This window comes from Elephas maximus, chromosome 20 (genome assembly GCF_024166365.1).
Source record: "Elephas maximus indicus isolate mEleMax1 chromosome 20, mEleMax1 primary haplotype, whole genome shotgun sequence".
Classification (NCBI taxonomy): Eukaryota; Metazoa; Chordata; class Mammalia; order Proboscidea; family Elephantidae; genus Elephas; species Elephas maximus.
The window spans coordinates 53129780-53144660 of NC_064838.1; the positions used below are offsets into that span (position 1 = coordinate 53129780).

Consider the following 14881-nt stretch of genomic DNA (forward strand, 5'->3'; position numbering starts at 1 on the left):
CTCACCTTTTCTCCTCGGCGGCCAGTGGGTCCTGGTGGCCCCTGCACATGGAGAAAGTATGAGCCCACAAGGGTTGAAGTAGGGAAGGAATGCATGAGAGCCCCACTCCTGGTTCCCCACATTTGTAGACTCACCTCAGGACCCTCAAGTCCAGGACGCCCTGCAACACCCGGCAGGCCCTGGAAAAGAGGAACCGAAATGCTGATCTAAGTGAGTGGGGGTAGGGATTATGGAAAAACAAGGGCAGGAGGTTGGGGGTGGGGCTGGAGAGGGGTCACAGAAGGTCAGGATTTAGGTCAGCAGGGGTCAAACTCGGTAGGAGGACAGAGACTGGGTCAGTGGAAGTCAAGATCAGTTCAGCAGGTTTGGGTCAGCAGGGGTTAGAAGGTTAGAAGTTGGGTCCCGGAGACTGAGGGTCAGAAGCTTTCAGGAGTCATGTAAAGAAGGGTGGAGAAGCACAGGGACAGCAAGGATCAAGGACAAGAAGTCAGAACCCAAAGGGGACACAGAGCCCAGGTCAGCTGACATTGGGGTCAGTAGACTCACCTGGGGCCCCGCTGGGCCAGGGGGTCCACGTTCGCCCTAATGGAACAAAAGAGGTCAGAGCTGAGTCCAGCCCTGACCCTCCAAGGCCTTGAGAGCTCCCTGGGCTGCACTCACCTTTTCTCCAGGCTCACCCACGTTCCCTGGTAGCCCTCGGTCACCCTGAGGAGAGGTGGGTCACACTGTCAAACCCTGGACAAAGAGTCTCAAACTCTGATCATGCCCCACTCTGAAACCGCAAGCTTTGATCTGGAAAGAACTCTTATCTCCAAACCCTGACCCTCCATCCTCCCCAAGCCCCATTGCCCCCAACTGGCACTCACTTTAGGGCCAGCATCTCCAGGAAGTCCCTGTAGACCCTGCAAGGGATGAATTTGGGTTTGGGCATAAGGATGGGGTGAGGGTTTGACGGTTGAGGGTAGGGGCTAGAGCTGTGCCCACCACACTCAGAATTCCTGGACCCTACACTCACCCGCTGACCCGGGGTCCCAGGTGGTCCTGTAAGACCTGGGGCACCATCCTCACTGTCACCCTAAAGGAGAAACATTTGAGTGGGAAGGCCCAGGGGAGACCCTGCCTCCCAGCTCCCAGAGCCCCCCAGTCTAGTACTAGAACACCAAGAGGTCAGGCTTCCTACCTTCTCTCCTTTCTCTCCAGGGGGGCCAGCTGGGCCTTGAGGTCCAGGACTTCCAGGAAGGCCCTAGGAAGAAGTGAGCGAAAATGTGAGCCCTGAACTATGAGGCCCAGGACCCAATCGCCACCCTGGCAAAGCCCCGAGCCCCTCTACCCGCATCCCTGAGCATAGCCCCTGGTTCCACAATAGAGGCCTAAGGCCCTCTCACCGGCAGCCCTGGCTCCCCTGTAGTAGTGCCACCATAACCTGGTCCAGGGGGGCCCTGGAAGAGAATACCAGGTCAAGAGATTGACAAGGGAATCAGACCCCAAGCCATCCCCAGCCTACCTTGTCCCACTTACCCGTTCCCCACGATCTCCTTTGTCACCCTGGAAGACAGACCATGACCCAATGATTCTGGACCACACTTCCCCAAGATAACAGGAGGGGTGAGAGGTCACAGGGTCAAATTGGGTTACAAGATCCTAAGGGAACTGAGGAGTCATTAGGGGGATGGGTCAAAGGGTTACATGGGCTCAGAGCAACCAGCAGGGTTCGTATGGGGTTCAAATGGAGTCATCAAGTCACTGGATTACATGGAGGATATGAGACCATCTGGGGGTCATGCTGTCACCTTCAAGGATGCCCCAGGAGGTCCTGGGGGACCACGGGGTCCTGGGTCCCCCAGTGGGCCACGAGGTCCAGGGGGGCCCTGATGGAGAAGAGAAGGTATAAGATACAACCCCAGGGAGCCTCACTCTTGCCTCATCTTGATGGTCCCCCCAACCACACAGCACCCGCCCCTATACACCCTGGAACTTACTGAAGGTCCAGGGTTTCCTTTTGGTCCAGGAAGCCCTGGAACCTCTCCTCCAATGATTTTTCCAGGCTCTCCCTGTGGACAGAGAGCAGTGGGCAGGATTCAGGGCATGGTAACTTTGAGGCTGGGTACTTATCACGACTTAGGTGCCACACAAAGTCTGGCCTGGGGCACCCCTCCTCCTCCCTAGAACACCCTGGTTCCCCCTTTCCCTTTCACCTACTGGCTCTCCTTTTGGGCCTCGAAGCCCTCGCTCTCCCTGGAGACAAAACAGAGCAGAGAGTGGTGCTTGGGCTTAGGTGAGTCTCAGGGCAACCCCCATGGGCCAACACTGGTCCACCCCCGAGGTTCCCCACCTTACAGAAAGATCCCTGGGAATATACCAGGAGAGCAAGGGAGGGGAAGGAGCCTTACCGTTTCTCCACGAGGGCCAGGCCAACCTGGAGAGCCCTGCAAATGGATGTCAGAGTCAGAACCACCTCTCCCCCACACCCTCCTCAGGCAGAGTGTCCCTCGGATGAAGTCATGAGTCCACCATGTGACCCACAAGTGCAAGGCTTGCTCACCTTTGGCCCAGGGTTCCCAGGAGTTCCAGGGCGGCCAGGGCTGCCTGGAGGTCCATCTGCTCCAGGAAAGCCCTAAGGAGGCAAAGAGGTCAGGGCAAATAGTGATGCTCCTCCAGTGCCCCTGGTTTGGTGAAGAAGCCCAGGCTGTTCTTCATCTGGACCCCTTACCCCACAGGCCCCTGAGTCTTGTCAGAGGTGAAAGAGTAGGGTAGAGAAATAGCCCCTCAGAACTGTATAGAGCCCAATCCCATAAGGACAGTGATGAGGCAGAAGGCCTGCCCTTCCTCTGGGACTTAGAACTGCCACCCAGGCTCTCCAGGGGACCACAAAAGCCCATGGGCCTCCCTACTTCAGAGCCTCCCCCAAAGGCTCTGATGTGGTTTATAATCTCCACTTAGGCTTCTAGGAATACCCTGTAATTCTAACTCTGCTTTTCCCTTCTCAGTTCTGAAAACTTTGAGGAGGGCACTAGGGGAACCTCCATGGTCTCCACACTCACCCTCTCGCCCTTTGCAGTGGTGCTTCCAGGAGGGCCCTGGGGGCCTGGAGCCCCAGTCCTGCCCTGAGAGAAGACAGCAGGTGAGGGGGTGGTAAGCCAGTCAGGGCACAGAGGAAGAGTGTGGGGAGGCACTTACCGGGAGGCCGGGGGGCCCAGGGGGCCCAGCTTGTCCTGTCAGGCCCTAGGAAGAGTGATCTGTGAGCCCTGTGCTGCCAATCTCCCCCCACCACACTGACCCCCAACCCATTCTCTAACCCCCCGCCAGGACCACTCACTGTCTCTCCAGGTTCTCCCTTCTGGCCCTAAGGAAAGACATGTTGATGAGGATCAGAGTTGGCTGGCCCACTGTGGCTCTCACCCACTCTCTCAGCCCTGGACACTTACCTTTGGACAATGAACCGTGCAAGGCCCTGGCTGTGGCTGTGGATATAGGGTCTCGCTGAGGCCAGGTAGTTCTACCAAGAGGTCCCAGATCCCCTTCTTTTCCCCCCACCTAGCCCCCGACTGGCCTCTTCCAAACCTGGGTGCCTGAGGCTGCCTGACACAAGGCTGTTGCCAAATCACTGACTGCCCGGTCCAGGCTTGGACCGTCATTCACGGCAAAGAAAGTCTGGACAGGGTCCATGCCTGGTACCAAGCGACGCAGCTGCTCTCGGTCAGCTCCCGCCAGGCCCAATATCATCACGTTGAGCCCTAAGGAAGGGGTCCAGAAGCCAGCATGATAACACTGCTGGGGCCGCCTCTACCCCCAGACTCCATTCCCACCAGCCCCACTCCTCACCAGCAGCCTGGGCTTCACGGATGGAGCCAAAGATGTCGCCTCTCAAGGGCTCATCCACTAACAGAACCATCATCCCTGGGACATGCTGGCGGCGCCCAGGAGCATCTGGTGCCAACAGATGCCTGTGAGTTGTCACCACGGCAGCACCTGAGAGGAAGGACAGGTCAGAACCCTGGGCACTGAGCTCCCAGTGGGGGAGCCTCAAGAGCCCATGCCCACTGCAGTCCTCACCCAGGTTGTTCCCACTTGGGTCCATGTAAGGGATGTCACGGATCTTCTGCAGGATGATGCCAAGATCATGGGAGCTGTTCAGCGGGAACAGTGGGGAGGGCCGGTGACTGTAGGACAGGAGGCCAACCTGGGGAGTGGGGGGATACAGATACTGGGGGCGATGACAGAGAAGGGATGGGGGCACAGAGCCTGGGGGAATGGCAGGGCAGGGACAGAGGACACAGAGCCTGGGGGATGATAGAGCAGGGGTGGAGGACACAGAGCCTGGCAGATGATAGAGGAGGGGTGGGGGAACATGGAGGGTGGGACAGGACACACAGAGCCTGGGAGCATGTGAGTAAACCTAAACTATTAGGGGTCAGCAAAGACAGTAAGATAGGGAGTCAACCAGCAGGTGAAATCAGGAGTCTGGGGGGAGCTGGGAGAAAACCTGAACCACTGGTGGGATGGAAGGGTGGTAGCTGGTGTGGAGTCTGGGCAGGGAGAGGTAGGTGTCTAGACTGTCTCTGGGGCCAAACCTGGACTGCCTGTGGCCCAAGGGGCCCAAGTGCAGACACCAGACGCTCAAGGACCCTCCTCACAGCCTCTGAACGATGAGCATTGTCTCGAGTGGCGTGCAGCAGGAATACCACGTCCATCAGGCCGTGGGGACACCCTGCAGGAAGGGGGCTGAGTCACTAAAGTGGTCAGCACATCCAGCCACCCTCTGAGGCCCCTCCTACTATGTCCACCATACCTGAGCTCTGTGTGACAGAAGCCTCAGGGCCCTGCATACCTCCCTGGACAGGTGTCAGGGAGAAGATGTAGGAGACACCAGGCTCTAGCCCTGTCACCCGCTGGGAGTTTGAGATCCCCGGCAGTGTCTGTGGGGTCCCAGGCAGCTCTGCAGAGGAAAGAGCTCAGCTAAACAGTAGGCCCTCCATGGGGTCCCAAATGCCAGCCCACCCCCATCTTGGCCCCCCCCCCTCACCCTGACCAGAGCCTCTGAGTGGCCGCCAGGACAAAATGTAGCTGGATGCCCCAGACACTGGGGTCCAGGCCAGAGTCACTGAATCTATCGAGGTGTCCACCACACGCAGGTCAGTGCTTGGGACGCGAGGTGACTCTGAAGGAGAAATCAAAGATCAGGGATCAGAAGCTATAGCCTGGGTGTTATTTGGAGAGATGAGATACCTGGGGTGGATTGCCTTAGTGAAGGAAGTGTCATGGAAGGGTATGCTGGGGTCACCCTGGCACCAGGGTTGGTAGGGAGGCACAGCAGGAGTCACTCAGGGTCATGGGGCCCAGAAAATCAGGGTGGGTCATCAGTAGGGGAGGTCACACCTAGGCAGAGGAGGCCACCCCAAGGCGAGGGAGGTCACCCCAAGGCAGGAAAGGTTAGCCCAAGGTGGAGGAGGACACACAGAGGCTGGCGAGGTCACCCCAAGGCAGGGGAAGTCACACCAAGATGGGGGTGGACCCTGTCTGCTCACCTGTGTTTGCAGTCACCTCTGTGGGGGGCCCTTCTCCAGCCGGCCCCAGGACACTCAGCCACACGTGGTACAGGGTCCCTGGTTCCAAACCATCCAGGTGGTAGCTGCTGAGCTCGGGGCCCAGTTCCTGGAACTGCTCCTGGCCACCTGGGGCAGGTGTCAGAGGAGGGGTAGGGGGGTGAGGCCAAGGGTGGTACAGATGCTATTGACCGCACTAATGACTCTACCTCTACCTACCTGACTGATCCTACTGACCCCATCCACCCTTCTGACCTCTTCTGCCCGTTCTCCCTGACCCTGCCCACTTCACTTCACTGACCTTGCCCACCCTTACTGGCTGATCCCATCCACCTCGCTGATCCTGTCTGCCATCACTGACCCCTCAGACCTCCACTGACAGACCCTGCCCACCCTCATTGACCTCAGCCACTTCACCAGTCCCGCTCACCCACTGACCGACCCCCCACATTCCTGACCCCAGTGGTCCCTGACCCCCTGCCAGGGGAGCCCCTCACCCTCCGGTCGCCAGCGCAGACGGAAGCCGCGCGCCTCGGGCACTGGCTCCCAGCGCAGCCTCAGCGAGTGCTCTCCACGTTGCACTACGCGAAGGGTCCTCAGGGACAGCGGAGCCTCAGGTGCTTAAGAGAAAACACGGGAATCAGAGAGGCTCGGCCCCCACAGACCCCTGAGCCAATCCCAGACAGATTCTGGCACGCGCCCCGCCCTCAACTGGCCCCTCTGCCTATCCCAGGCTTCATCCCTCCCCCTCAGACCACGCCCCACAGGTTTACTACCAATCCCGGCTTCCTTTTCTAATACCAAACACAAGCCCGGTTCCCAAACTGTCCAGGCCACCAATCCAAGGCTCGCCCTGGCCCAAACTCCGCCTACGTGTGGTGACGACAATGGAGACTGGCGCGCCCTCCCGATCCCCGACAAGCGCAGTCACGCGAACCGAGTAGCTGACGCCGCCTTCGAGGCCCCGGATCTCTGCGGAGTCCGTGTTTCCTGGGAGTATCTGGTCTCTTGTAGGGCCACCTGGCCAGGACAGCATAAGGCAAGAGTCAGGGTGAGGGTGGCTGACCGAAAGAAGCAATCCTAGCCAGAAAGGACAAGGGCGACACCTGGGGGCCATACCCTCACTCCGGCCCCAGGAGAGTCTGTAGTTTGTGGCTCCAGCGACGCCCACCCAGGTAACTCGCAGAACATCGCTGGAAGCGTTGAGAATCTGCAGCTTTGACACTCTACCCACGGGCTCAGGGGCTGGAGGTAGAGGCAGGGTAAGGGGTCAGGGGCCAGTAGGTGGCGGGAAGAAAACAGGGTGACAGTATGGCGGGTCAACCCAGGAGCTGTCTGCAGGTCTGCAGGAGGTTAGTGTAGACAGGTCAGTGTAGACAACCCTAGAGAGGGAGAGGGTCAGCGCCTTGGAGTGGGCAGTGTGGGGTGATCAGGAGGTCATTGAGAGTGGACATTGGTCAGTGTGGGGGTGGGTCAGTGTGGGCAGGGTAGTCACAGGAGTGGGCAGCAGGAGCAGCGAGGAATACAGAGTAGGGCAGGGTAGCCAATGAGGCATGGCTAGCAGCTGGCCAGGATCCACTCACCGGTCCTAACAACCACAGAGGCGGGGGGCCCATCCACACCAGCCATGTGGGCCCTCACGTGCACTGTGTACTCTGTATCCGGTTTCAGCCCATCCAGCTCAGCCACCGTGGCCTCCCCAGAGACCAGCTGGGATTTCTCTGGGCCTGGGGGCAGGGACGAGGGCAGCTCCAGGATCAGCCAGACTCTGCTTCCAGTGTCCCACCTGGACCCCGAGACACCCAGTCCCCATTCCAGCCAGATCTGCTTCCCATGACACCCCCAAGCCCATGGTCCCCACCGTGGCCTGAGTGCCAGGAGACTCTGTATCCTGTGGCTCCAGGAACCCTGGTCCAGGTGATGGTGACAGATGAGCTGCCAGACTGAGTCACGTCAACTGTCCTCACTGGGCCCAGTGGGTCTGGGGAGAGAGGCAGTGGGGAGTCTGACAGTAGGGGTCTAATGGAGAAGCAGAGGAGGTCTAATGGGGGAGGCGGTGGGGGTCTAATGGGGAGGCAGTAATCTGATGGAAGAGGAGGTGGAGGGTCTAATGGCAGAGGAAGTGGGAGGGTGTGAAGGGGAAGGTAGTGGGGGCCATCTGATAAGGGTTACAGGAGTCTAACAGGAAGCAGGGTTGTGATAGTGAAGGGCTCAGATGGGGGAAGGAGTGGGGTTTCTGACAGAGGAGGTAGTGGGAACCTGAGAGACAACAGGGTCTGAGAGAGAAGGTAAGTGGGGATCTGATGGCAGTATGTGGCAGTGAGGGGGTCTAACAAAGGAGAAAGTGTACATCTAAGAGGAGAGGGAGGGGTCCAGCAGAAAAGGTACTTGGGGTCTGAGATATAGAGATCTGAGGGCAAAGATAGTGAGGATCTGAGGAGAGAGGAAGGGACTGAAGGAGAGAGAGGGGACTTAAGAGGAGGCAAGAGGGGTTGAAGGGGGAAGCAGGGGCTCTAAGGGAGGAGGCAGTAGGAATCTGAAGGGGGAGACGGAAGTCCTGCAGAGAGGCAGGGGTCTGACCCGGGGGGCATGGGGTCTGAAGGGGCACTGGACACAGAGAGCCAAGGCATTTGGTCAGACCCTGACCAGTTCGAGCCACGATGACCACAGGGGGACCTTCCTCTCTGCCACGCAGTGCCAACACAGCCACCTGATAGGAGGTCCCAGGCTGCAGCCCCGTGATGTCTGTGACAGTAGAGCCTGGAGACAAGGTCTGGCTGGACTCTGGACCTAGAGTCAGGAGAAAGAATTGGCCTGGGCTCCTGCCTGCCTCCTCAGTCCCTGCACCATGACTATTCCCCTCAGCAACCCTCCCACACACTCCACACTGACCACTGCCTGTCCTCCAGCTGATTCGAAATCCACTGGCTCCAGGAACAGGTCCCCAGGCCACCCTTACTCGCGTCGCATCTGATGCCACGACCCGCAGCCCTGGGATGGCAAGCGTGGTTTCCAGCTCTGGGGTTCAGAGACAGAGGTCAGGGGTCAGAACCAGGACCAGAGGAGCCAGGCTGCTGTCCCACAACCTTCCTGCAGTGCTCACCACGGCGGACAGTGAGGATGCTGGCAGCACCCTCGCGGGTGCCCACTCGAGCAGACACCCGCACAGTGTAGCTAAGTCCTGCCCGGACATCATCCAAGTCGAAGGTGGTCTGACTCCCAGGAAGCACCAGGGTCCTCTCAACCCCTGAGGGAGAAGGTGGGGTGGGCGGGCAGGGGTCAGAGATGGATAGGGATATGGGATAACGGCCTCAGTGAGAGAGAGGGATGTGGGATGATGGTGGCCAGTGATGGACAGGGATGCGGGATGAAAGGGTTGTCGGTGGCGGGGATATGGGGATGATGGGGGTCAGCAAGAAATGAGACACAGGATGAAACAGTGAGTGAGAGATGGGGAAAAAGGATGAAAGCGGTCAGGGATGGGTGGGAACAGGATGACAAAGGTCAGTGGTGGGCGGGAACCGGGATGATAGGGGTTACTGCTGAACAGTGTAGGGACGACAGGGCTTAATGATGGATGGGGACACAGGATGGCAGGGGTCAATGGATAGAGACGTGAGAAGTAGGATGACAGGGGTCAGTGGACAGCAACATGAGTTGACAGGTTGGGGTGCAGATGACAGGGATCCACCATTGATAGGAAGGCCATGTGACAGTTCTGGGCTCAGTGCCATCTTGGGAGGTGGATGGACAAGAAGATCGGGAGGAGGACATAGGAACCCAGTAGTGGAAGGGGCTGGGGCAGGGGTACAAGCAGGCTCTGAGGGCTGGAACTTTAATGGAAAGGGGCAGTGCTGGCTGTGTCCACCTCACCCTGGGTGCTGCGCACAGTGATACGGTACTCAGTGGCACTGGGGACTGGGCTCCAGGACACTCGCACTCGCTGCCCAGGCAGCTCGACTGCTTGTAGGTCCGTCACAAGGCCCACGGGCAGCTCTGGCCCTATTGGAGGGCACAGTGTGAGAGGCAGCCTGGAGCCCCTGTACCTTCCCGACTCGCTTGGCCAGGGCCACAAAGCCCTTACCAGTGGGGACCACAGCTGCAGGTGTGGCCACCTCACGGCCCTCCAGCAGAGTGTAGAGTGTGAGGCGATACTCAGTGCCTGGCTGCAGCCCTTCCAACTGGTAGCGGGTTACATCAGCGGGAAGCTCCACTTTCTTTGTTGGCTCTAAGCCTGGAAGATGATGGGGTCAGGCCAGCTGAGGCCCAGCCCCACGCCCTACCTGCCCACCTCCCCTGCACTGACCGCTCTCGCGCCGCCATTCCAGTCGGTAGCCTCGGGCCTCAGGCACCAGGTTCCAGGACAGCAGAATGGATGTGGGGCCCAGAATGACTGGGTGCAGGGTCTGCTCAATGGAGGTGTCTGCCCAGGGCACATGGGGCATCAGTCACCTTGCCCTGCCTACCCCACCCCAACCATGAAAGCACCCAGCCTTCTCACCAGTACGGGCAGTCAGGGTGGTGGCAGGCCCCACACTACGGCCATGCAGTGTGCTCACCGTCACCTCATAGTCTGTGCCAGGCTCCAGGCCACGCAGCAACACTGACCGCTGCCCAGAGCCCAGCTCCTGCTGCTCTGCAGCCCCACCTGGTGAGGGTGCACAGCACGATTAGTGGGCCTTGAAGACTCAGGACTCTACAATCCTGCCTGAGGCGCGGGGACTCCACCCAGCCTACACATCTCACTCACCACTAAGGACCCGCCATGCCACACGGTAGCCAGTGGCACCTGGCACACTACGCCAGGCCACCAGGAGGCTGTGGGTTGTGGTGTTCTGGACAGTCAGCTCTGGCCTCTCTAGGGAAGCTGGGGGAAGATACCACCAGAGATTAGGGGGTCAGGAGTAGGAAGGGTTATTGGGATGGGTGGTTAGGTGAGTGGGGTCAGAGGTTGGCGCCATTGCTTACTGGTCCGAGCTGTCCCGCTCACAGCCTCCCCGATGCTGTTGGCATAGAGAGCAATCACAGTCACCTGGTACTCGGTCAGTGGCCGGAGGCCCTGCAGCCGCATGCTGGTCTCACCAGCTGGAACACTCACCTGCCCAGGGTCAGAGGTCACCTCATTTTGTCCAGCCAAGTCCCCAGCCCCCACTTCCCACTCCTTCCATCCTCACCTCCCGCCGCTCGCTTGGCAATGGCTGCCCCAGTCCTGTCAGAGGAGTGTACTGGACCTTGTAACCAGTCACAGGGCCACTGGCTGCCGTCCACTGTACTCGTAGGGATTGACTCTCCTCCTCAGACAGCACCAAGTCCCGTGGGCCAGAGGTCACATCATCAGCTGGAAGTGGAGGAAATCATGGGGCACCAAGGCAGGAGAGTCAAAGGTCAGCACTCATGAGACAGGGTTAGGGTCATAGGTCAGAAGCACATGGTGTGGGGTCAGCACCTCTAGGTCAGGATCAGGGGACAGCACTCCCAGCTTGGAGTCAAGATCCAGGGGCACTTGGGATAGAATCAGCACTCCCAGGTCAGGGTCAGGGTCAGAGTCCAGATCAGGGCACACAATGTGGGCAGGAACTCACAGGGCAGGGTCACAGGCACACCACCCACGGTCGTGCACACTTGGCGGGAAACGAGGGGCAGTAGCGTCCTTAAGATGCTGAAGTCATTGACGAAGAAGAAGAAATCACTGGTTGGCTGTGAAGCAACTCGTTTCAGCTCCTCAGGGTCAGCATTCTTGATCCCTGAAGTGATGCCCAATCAGAGGTCAGCTGCCACATGCCCTCTGACTGGTTCTTGCCCGAGGTGACCTCTCACCCCAGCTTGGTACTCACCCACAGCAAACAGCTTCACCCCCTGCCCCTTTAGCCTCTGGGCAGCTGTGTCCACAAAGTCCTGGGACTTCCCATCTGTGATCAGGATGCAGACCTGGGGCAGATGCAGAGGTCAAATCAGGGCTGCCTGGGACACTTGATTTGAGTCACCTTGGGAGGCGTGGTGAGATCAGGGATTACCTTGGGGATGCCAGGTCGGGCTAGCTGGGGCAGGAAGATGCGGTCAGCCACATGGAGAATCGCAGCTCCAGTGCGTGTGTTGCCCCCCTTGTAGGTGAGCTCACGGATGGCACGGATTGTATCTCCCCCTGAGCCAAGTGCATCCAGGCTAAATTCTGTCCTGTGGGGTTGGGGGGTGGCAACAATTTAGGGGTCACGGCTTCTTCTGGCCCGAGCCTCTAGGAGGCCTCTAAGGCAAGGATCGTGGGTATCAGGCTCCCTTGAGGGTTCCCTTGGTTCTGTGGTTCCTTTCCCCACCTCCGGGAGCCCCTAAGTCATGGGTCCCCCTTTGGGCCCCGCCTATGGCAGGGCCCAGGCCAGCCTGGAGCTCTTGGAGCTCACAGCCTGAGGGGAGGGGAGGCTGGAGGTCTGTTTAACTTAAAAATTACAGGGGAAGGGCCCAGTTTGAGGGGCGGTTTGGTGGACAGCAGCCAGACAAGAAGGCTCTCTGGTTAAATGGAGGGGCTGAATAGGTCAGAGGGGTAGAACACGGAGTGTCCAGCAGACATGGGGCATCTGGGGGCTCCACCTCCAGATCAGAAAACACTGCCATGTCTTTTGGCAGGTCATTAGCCTGGGGGATGTCTCAGAGGGCAAGGACTCTACCTAGAGGACCTCTGCCTTTGTGGGCACAAGGGGGCCTGCTTGGGGGGGTCTCTGGGTTCTCCAAAGTTTATTTCTGGAGCAGCCTAGCTTGTGGGTTTCTGGGCTTCCAGACCCTGGGTGGGGAGGGATTGTGGCGGCGTCTCTAGGTCCCCAGCCCCAGTCGACCCCCACTCACTGTGGGTCGTCGCTGTACTGCACCGCGGCAAAGCGCACGCCCTGAGCACCGACTGCCCCAGAGAAAGGCAGCACCAGCCCTTCTAGGAAGCCGCGGACTTCTCGGAAGTTGTTGCGGCCGATAGAAGAGGAGCCGTCCAGCAGGAACACTATGTCAGCCGCGTAAAGACGCGTGCAAGTCACTGGGACGGAGAGGAGGCGTCACGACTTGTCCTTGGAGCCCACTACTCCCCATCCCGCACCGGGGTCTTTGGGCACTGGGGGGCGGCCTCACCTATTTTTGTAAACCCAGCCCTGGCGGCTGGGAGGGAGCCGCGGTGGGCCCGGAGCGGACTCAGCCCGGAGGGTTGGGGCATGCAAGGGCGGGGAAGGGGGAGCGGGGACCGGCGCAGGTGTGAATCTGGGATAGAGGTCGGCCACTGGGAACCCGTACAGGTTTAAGAGGGACCTGCGCAGGGTGGCGGAGGGTAGGGGACCCAGAGAGCTTTTGGGTAGCCAGAATTGGGGACTGACGGGGATAGCGGTTTGGGGGACCCAGCGCAGGTCCGCGGAGGCTTTGGGAAGTTCGGGACGAGTTAGGAAGAATCCACGCGGGCCGTGGAAGTGGGGTGGGGGGGAACCAGGATGGAGGCCCGGTGGAGCTGCGGGTGTCGGGGTGCAACCCCCCTGGACTGGGTCCTTCCCGCGCCGCGCGCACCTCTCTCCCTGTGCTGGGCCCGCACTCGGGGCGCCCCCGCCAGGACCCCAATGCAGAGCGCCGCCACCAGGAGTCGCAGCCTCATCCTGGGTGAGCGAAGTGGTTAACTAGGCCCTCGCCCCCCGCGGCCTCAATGGGTCCGAACCCAGCGGCTACTCTACCCCCCTCCAACCAGCTGCCGGGCCCGGCCTTGCCTGCGCGTCCCCGGGCTCCGGCTGCCACCGCCGCTGCCGCCGCTGCAGTCCAGCCGTCACAGCAGAGAAAAGTCCCTGATCCCAGGGGGTGGAGCAGCGGGCGGGGACCCAGGCGGCCCGCCCCCACCCACCGCCCCGCAGGTCGCCAGCCCCCGCCACCCCTCCCCGGCCAGATGATCTGACTCTACTTGGATGTAAAGACCCCCTTCTGTGGGCTCTGGAATGCCCCCACAGGTTTCCCCGCCAGAACTGATGCTTGAGGGAGACTCCCCAACCCCTGGAGGGTCAGAGGACTTGGCTACTTTTTTGGTCAATCACAGACTGGTGAAATGGCTTCTGGAGGCTGGGATGCAAACAAATTCCTGGCGGCAGAAGAGGCAACAGCAGAGGTGGATAGGGGAGGCAACAGCTGGAGATGACTCACCCCCATCCTGTGGGGGGGCCCAGACGAGCCCTCAGGCCATGGGTCCCGCCGGCCACTTCTATGATTCAGCCACCCCTCTGTCTGTCAGACCTCCTGTGCCCCACCCGATCCCCCTTACCGGTTGTAGCAACCCCAGCAATTGCAGAGCTCTGGGGGCACAGTGGTTAAGTGTTTGTCTGCTAACTGAAAGGCTGGCAGTTCAAATTCATCTGCAGCTCCTTGGAAACCATAGGGCAGTTCTACTCTGTCCTATAGGGTTGTTATGAGTCGGAATTGACTCAATGGCAATTGGGTTTTTTTTGTTTTGTTTTGTTTTTTGGTTTGGGAGCATCCCAGGGAAACCCAGACCCAACTGGGCTGGGCCCAGATAATGCCCTACCCCCCACTTGTAAGGGGAAGCCAGGAAAAGAACCTGTGTTATGCTTGTGCATACGTGTTTATCCCAGTGCCCCACACCCCCTACTGTGTCCCAGGCAGATGCCATCCAGCTGTGCTTGCAGGAAGGGGGGCTGCCCAGATGCAGAGGGAGGGACCACCTACCGAGACAACTCATCCCTCAGGAATCTACATCCTCCCTGCTCACAACTACACTGGTGGGGTGTCCGGGCCCCAGGCTGGGTTACCCCCCAGGGCCACACGTCCTCATTCTGGCTTGTCAGACTCCCGTCCTTCAGTCGACTCTTCTTGAAGACCTCCTTCCACCCATCACCCCCACCAGGCCCAGCCATCACCCTGGACCCTTCCCTCCTTTCCTCTCCTCATACACCCTCATGGTCATCAGAACCATCCGCTGCCCCACCGCCTCTTCCCTTACCCAGTCTGACTTCCCGTCTCCCTTCCCTGACTGGCTTCTGTGACTGCAGTCTCCCCAGTGCCCCCTTCCCCAGTTCAGGGAACTCTCCTCAGGATGTGCATTTTCTTTAGAGAGGGCAACACCAAGGCAGAAAGGTATTCCAAAAAAGAGCAGGTCCCCATCCAGCCCTGCCCAGTTCTTTGCCCTCTAGTCCTGAGTGGTTCAGGGCAGGCCAGAAAGCACAACTCCTCACACTACCACCTGCCCCTTCCCACATGGGGATCCACAGGCTGAGTGGGGAGAGATGGGGACAGTGCTCCTGTTGAACTCAGGCCTGAGGACTCTCCAGTATGGCCAGAGCTGGGGGCAGTGGAGACCACCCATGCTGCCTAAGATC

General features: G+C 59.6%; 1 protein-coding gene across 2 annotated transcripts in view; it reads right to left on the reverse strand.

The window, feature by feature from the left end:
* COL7A1 (collagen type VII alpha 1 chain) overlaps positions 1-13317 on the reverse strand; it is a 34631-nt gene extending 21314 nt beyond the window's left edge. For both annotated transcript variants that reach the window (XM_049862812.1, XM_049862811.1), the window contains exons 1-46: positions 13268-13317; positions 13074-13159; positions 12378-12558; positions 11558-11717; positions 11378-11471; positions 11126-11287; positions 10718-10881; positions 10512-10641; positions 10294-10410; positions 10045-10191; positions 9850-9966; positions 9628-9777; positions 9417-9545; positions 8647-8790; positions 8436-8561; positions 8190-8333; positions 7405-7524; positions 7127-7270; positions 6663-6788; positions 6417-6563; positions 6041-6163; positions 5526-5672; positions 5024-5158; positions 4790-4936; positions 4572-4708; positions 4054-4180; positions 3823-3969; positions 3562-3734; positions 3426-3461; positions 3317-3343; positions 3178-3222; positions 3042-3104; positions 2543-2614; positions 2391-2426; positions 2200-2235; positions 1980-2051; positions 1791-1868; positions 1519-1545; positions 1386-1439; positions 1181-1243; positions 1016-1075; positions 867-902; positions 661-705; positions 547-582; positions 135-179; positions 6-41 (exon numbers count right to left, since the gene is read on the reverse strand). In XM_049862812.1, coding sequence (XP_049718769.1) covers positions 6-41; positions 135-179; positions 547-582; positions 661-705; positions 867-902; positions 1016-1075; positions 1181-1243; positions 1386-1439; positions 1519-1545; positions 1791-1868; positions 1980-2051; positions 2200-2235; positions 2391-2426; positions 2543-2614; positions 3042-3104; positions 3178-3222; positions 3317-3343; positions 3426-3461; positions 3562-3734; positions 3823-3969; positions 4054-4180; positions 4572-4708; positions 4790-4936; positions 5024-5158; positions 5526-5672; positions 6041-6163; positions 6417-6563; positions 6663-6788; positions 7127-7270; positions 7405-7524; positions 8190-8333; positions 8436-8561; positions 8647-8790; positions 9417-9545; positions 9628-9777; positions 9850-9966; positions 10045-10191; positions 10294-10410; positions 10512-10641; positions 10718-10881; positions 11126-11287; positions 11378-11471; positions 11558-11717; positions 12378-12558; positions 13074-13158 — 4590 coding nt within the window. In that variant the 5' untranslated portion in view covers position 13159; positions 13268-13317. The remainder of the gene's footprint in view (positions 1-5; positions 42-134; positions 180-546; positions 583-660; positions 706-866; positions 903-1015; positions 1076-1180; positions 1244-1385; positions 1440-1518; positions 1546-1790; positions 1869-1979; positions 2052-2199; positions 2236-2390; positions 2427-2542; positions 2615-3041; positions 3105-3177; positions 3223-3316; positions 3344-3425; positions 3462-3561; positions 3735-3822; positions 3970-4053; positions 4181-4571; positions 4709-4789; positions 4937-5023; positions 5159-5525; positions 5673-6040; positions 6164-6416; positions 6564-6662; positions 6789-7126; positions 7271-7404; positions 7525-8189; positions 8334-8435; positions 8562-8646; positions 8791-9416; positions 9546-9627; positions 9778-9849; positions 9967-10044; positions 10192-10293; positions 10411-10511; positions 10642-10717; positions 10882-11125; positions 11288-11377; positions 11472-11557; positions 11718-12377; positions 12559-13073; positions 13160-13267) is intronic.
* Positions 13318-14881: the final 1564 nt, after the last annotated feature.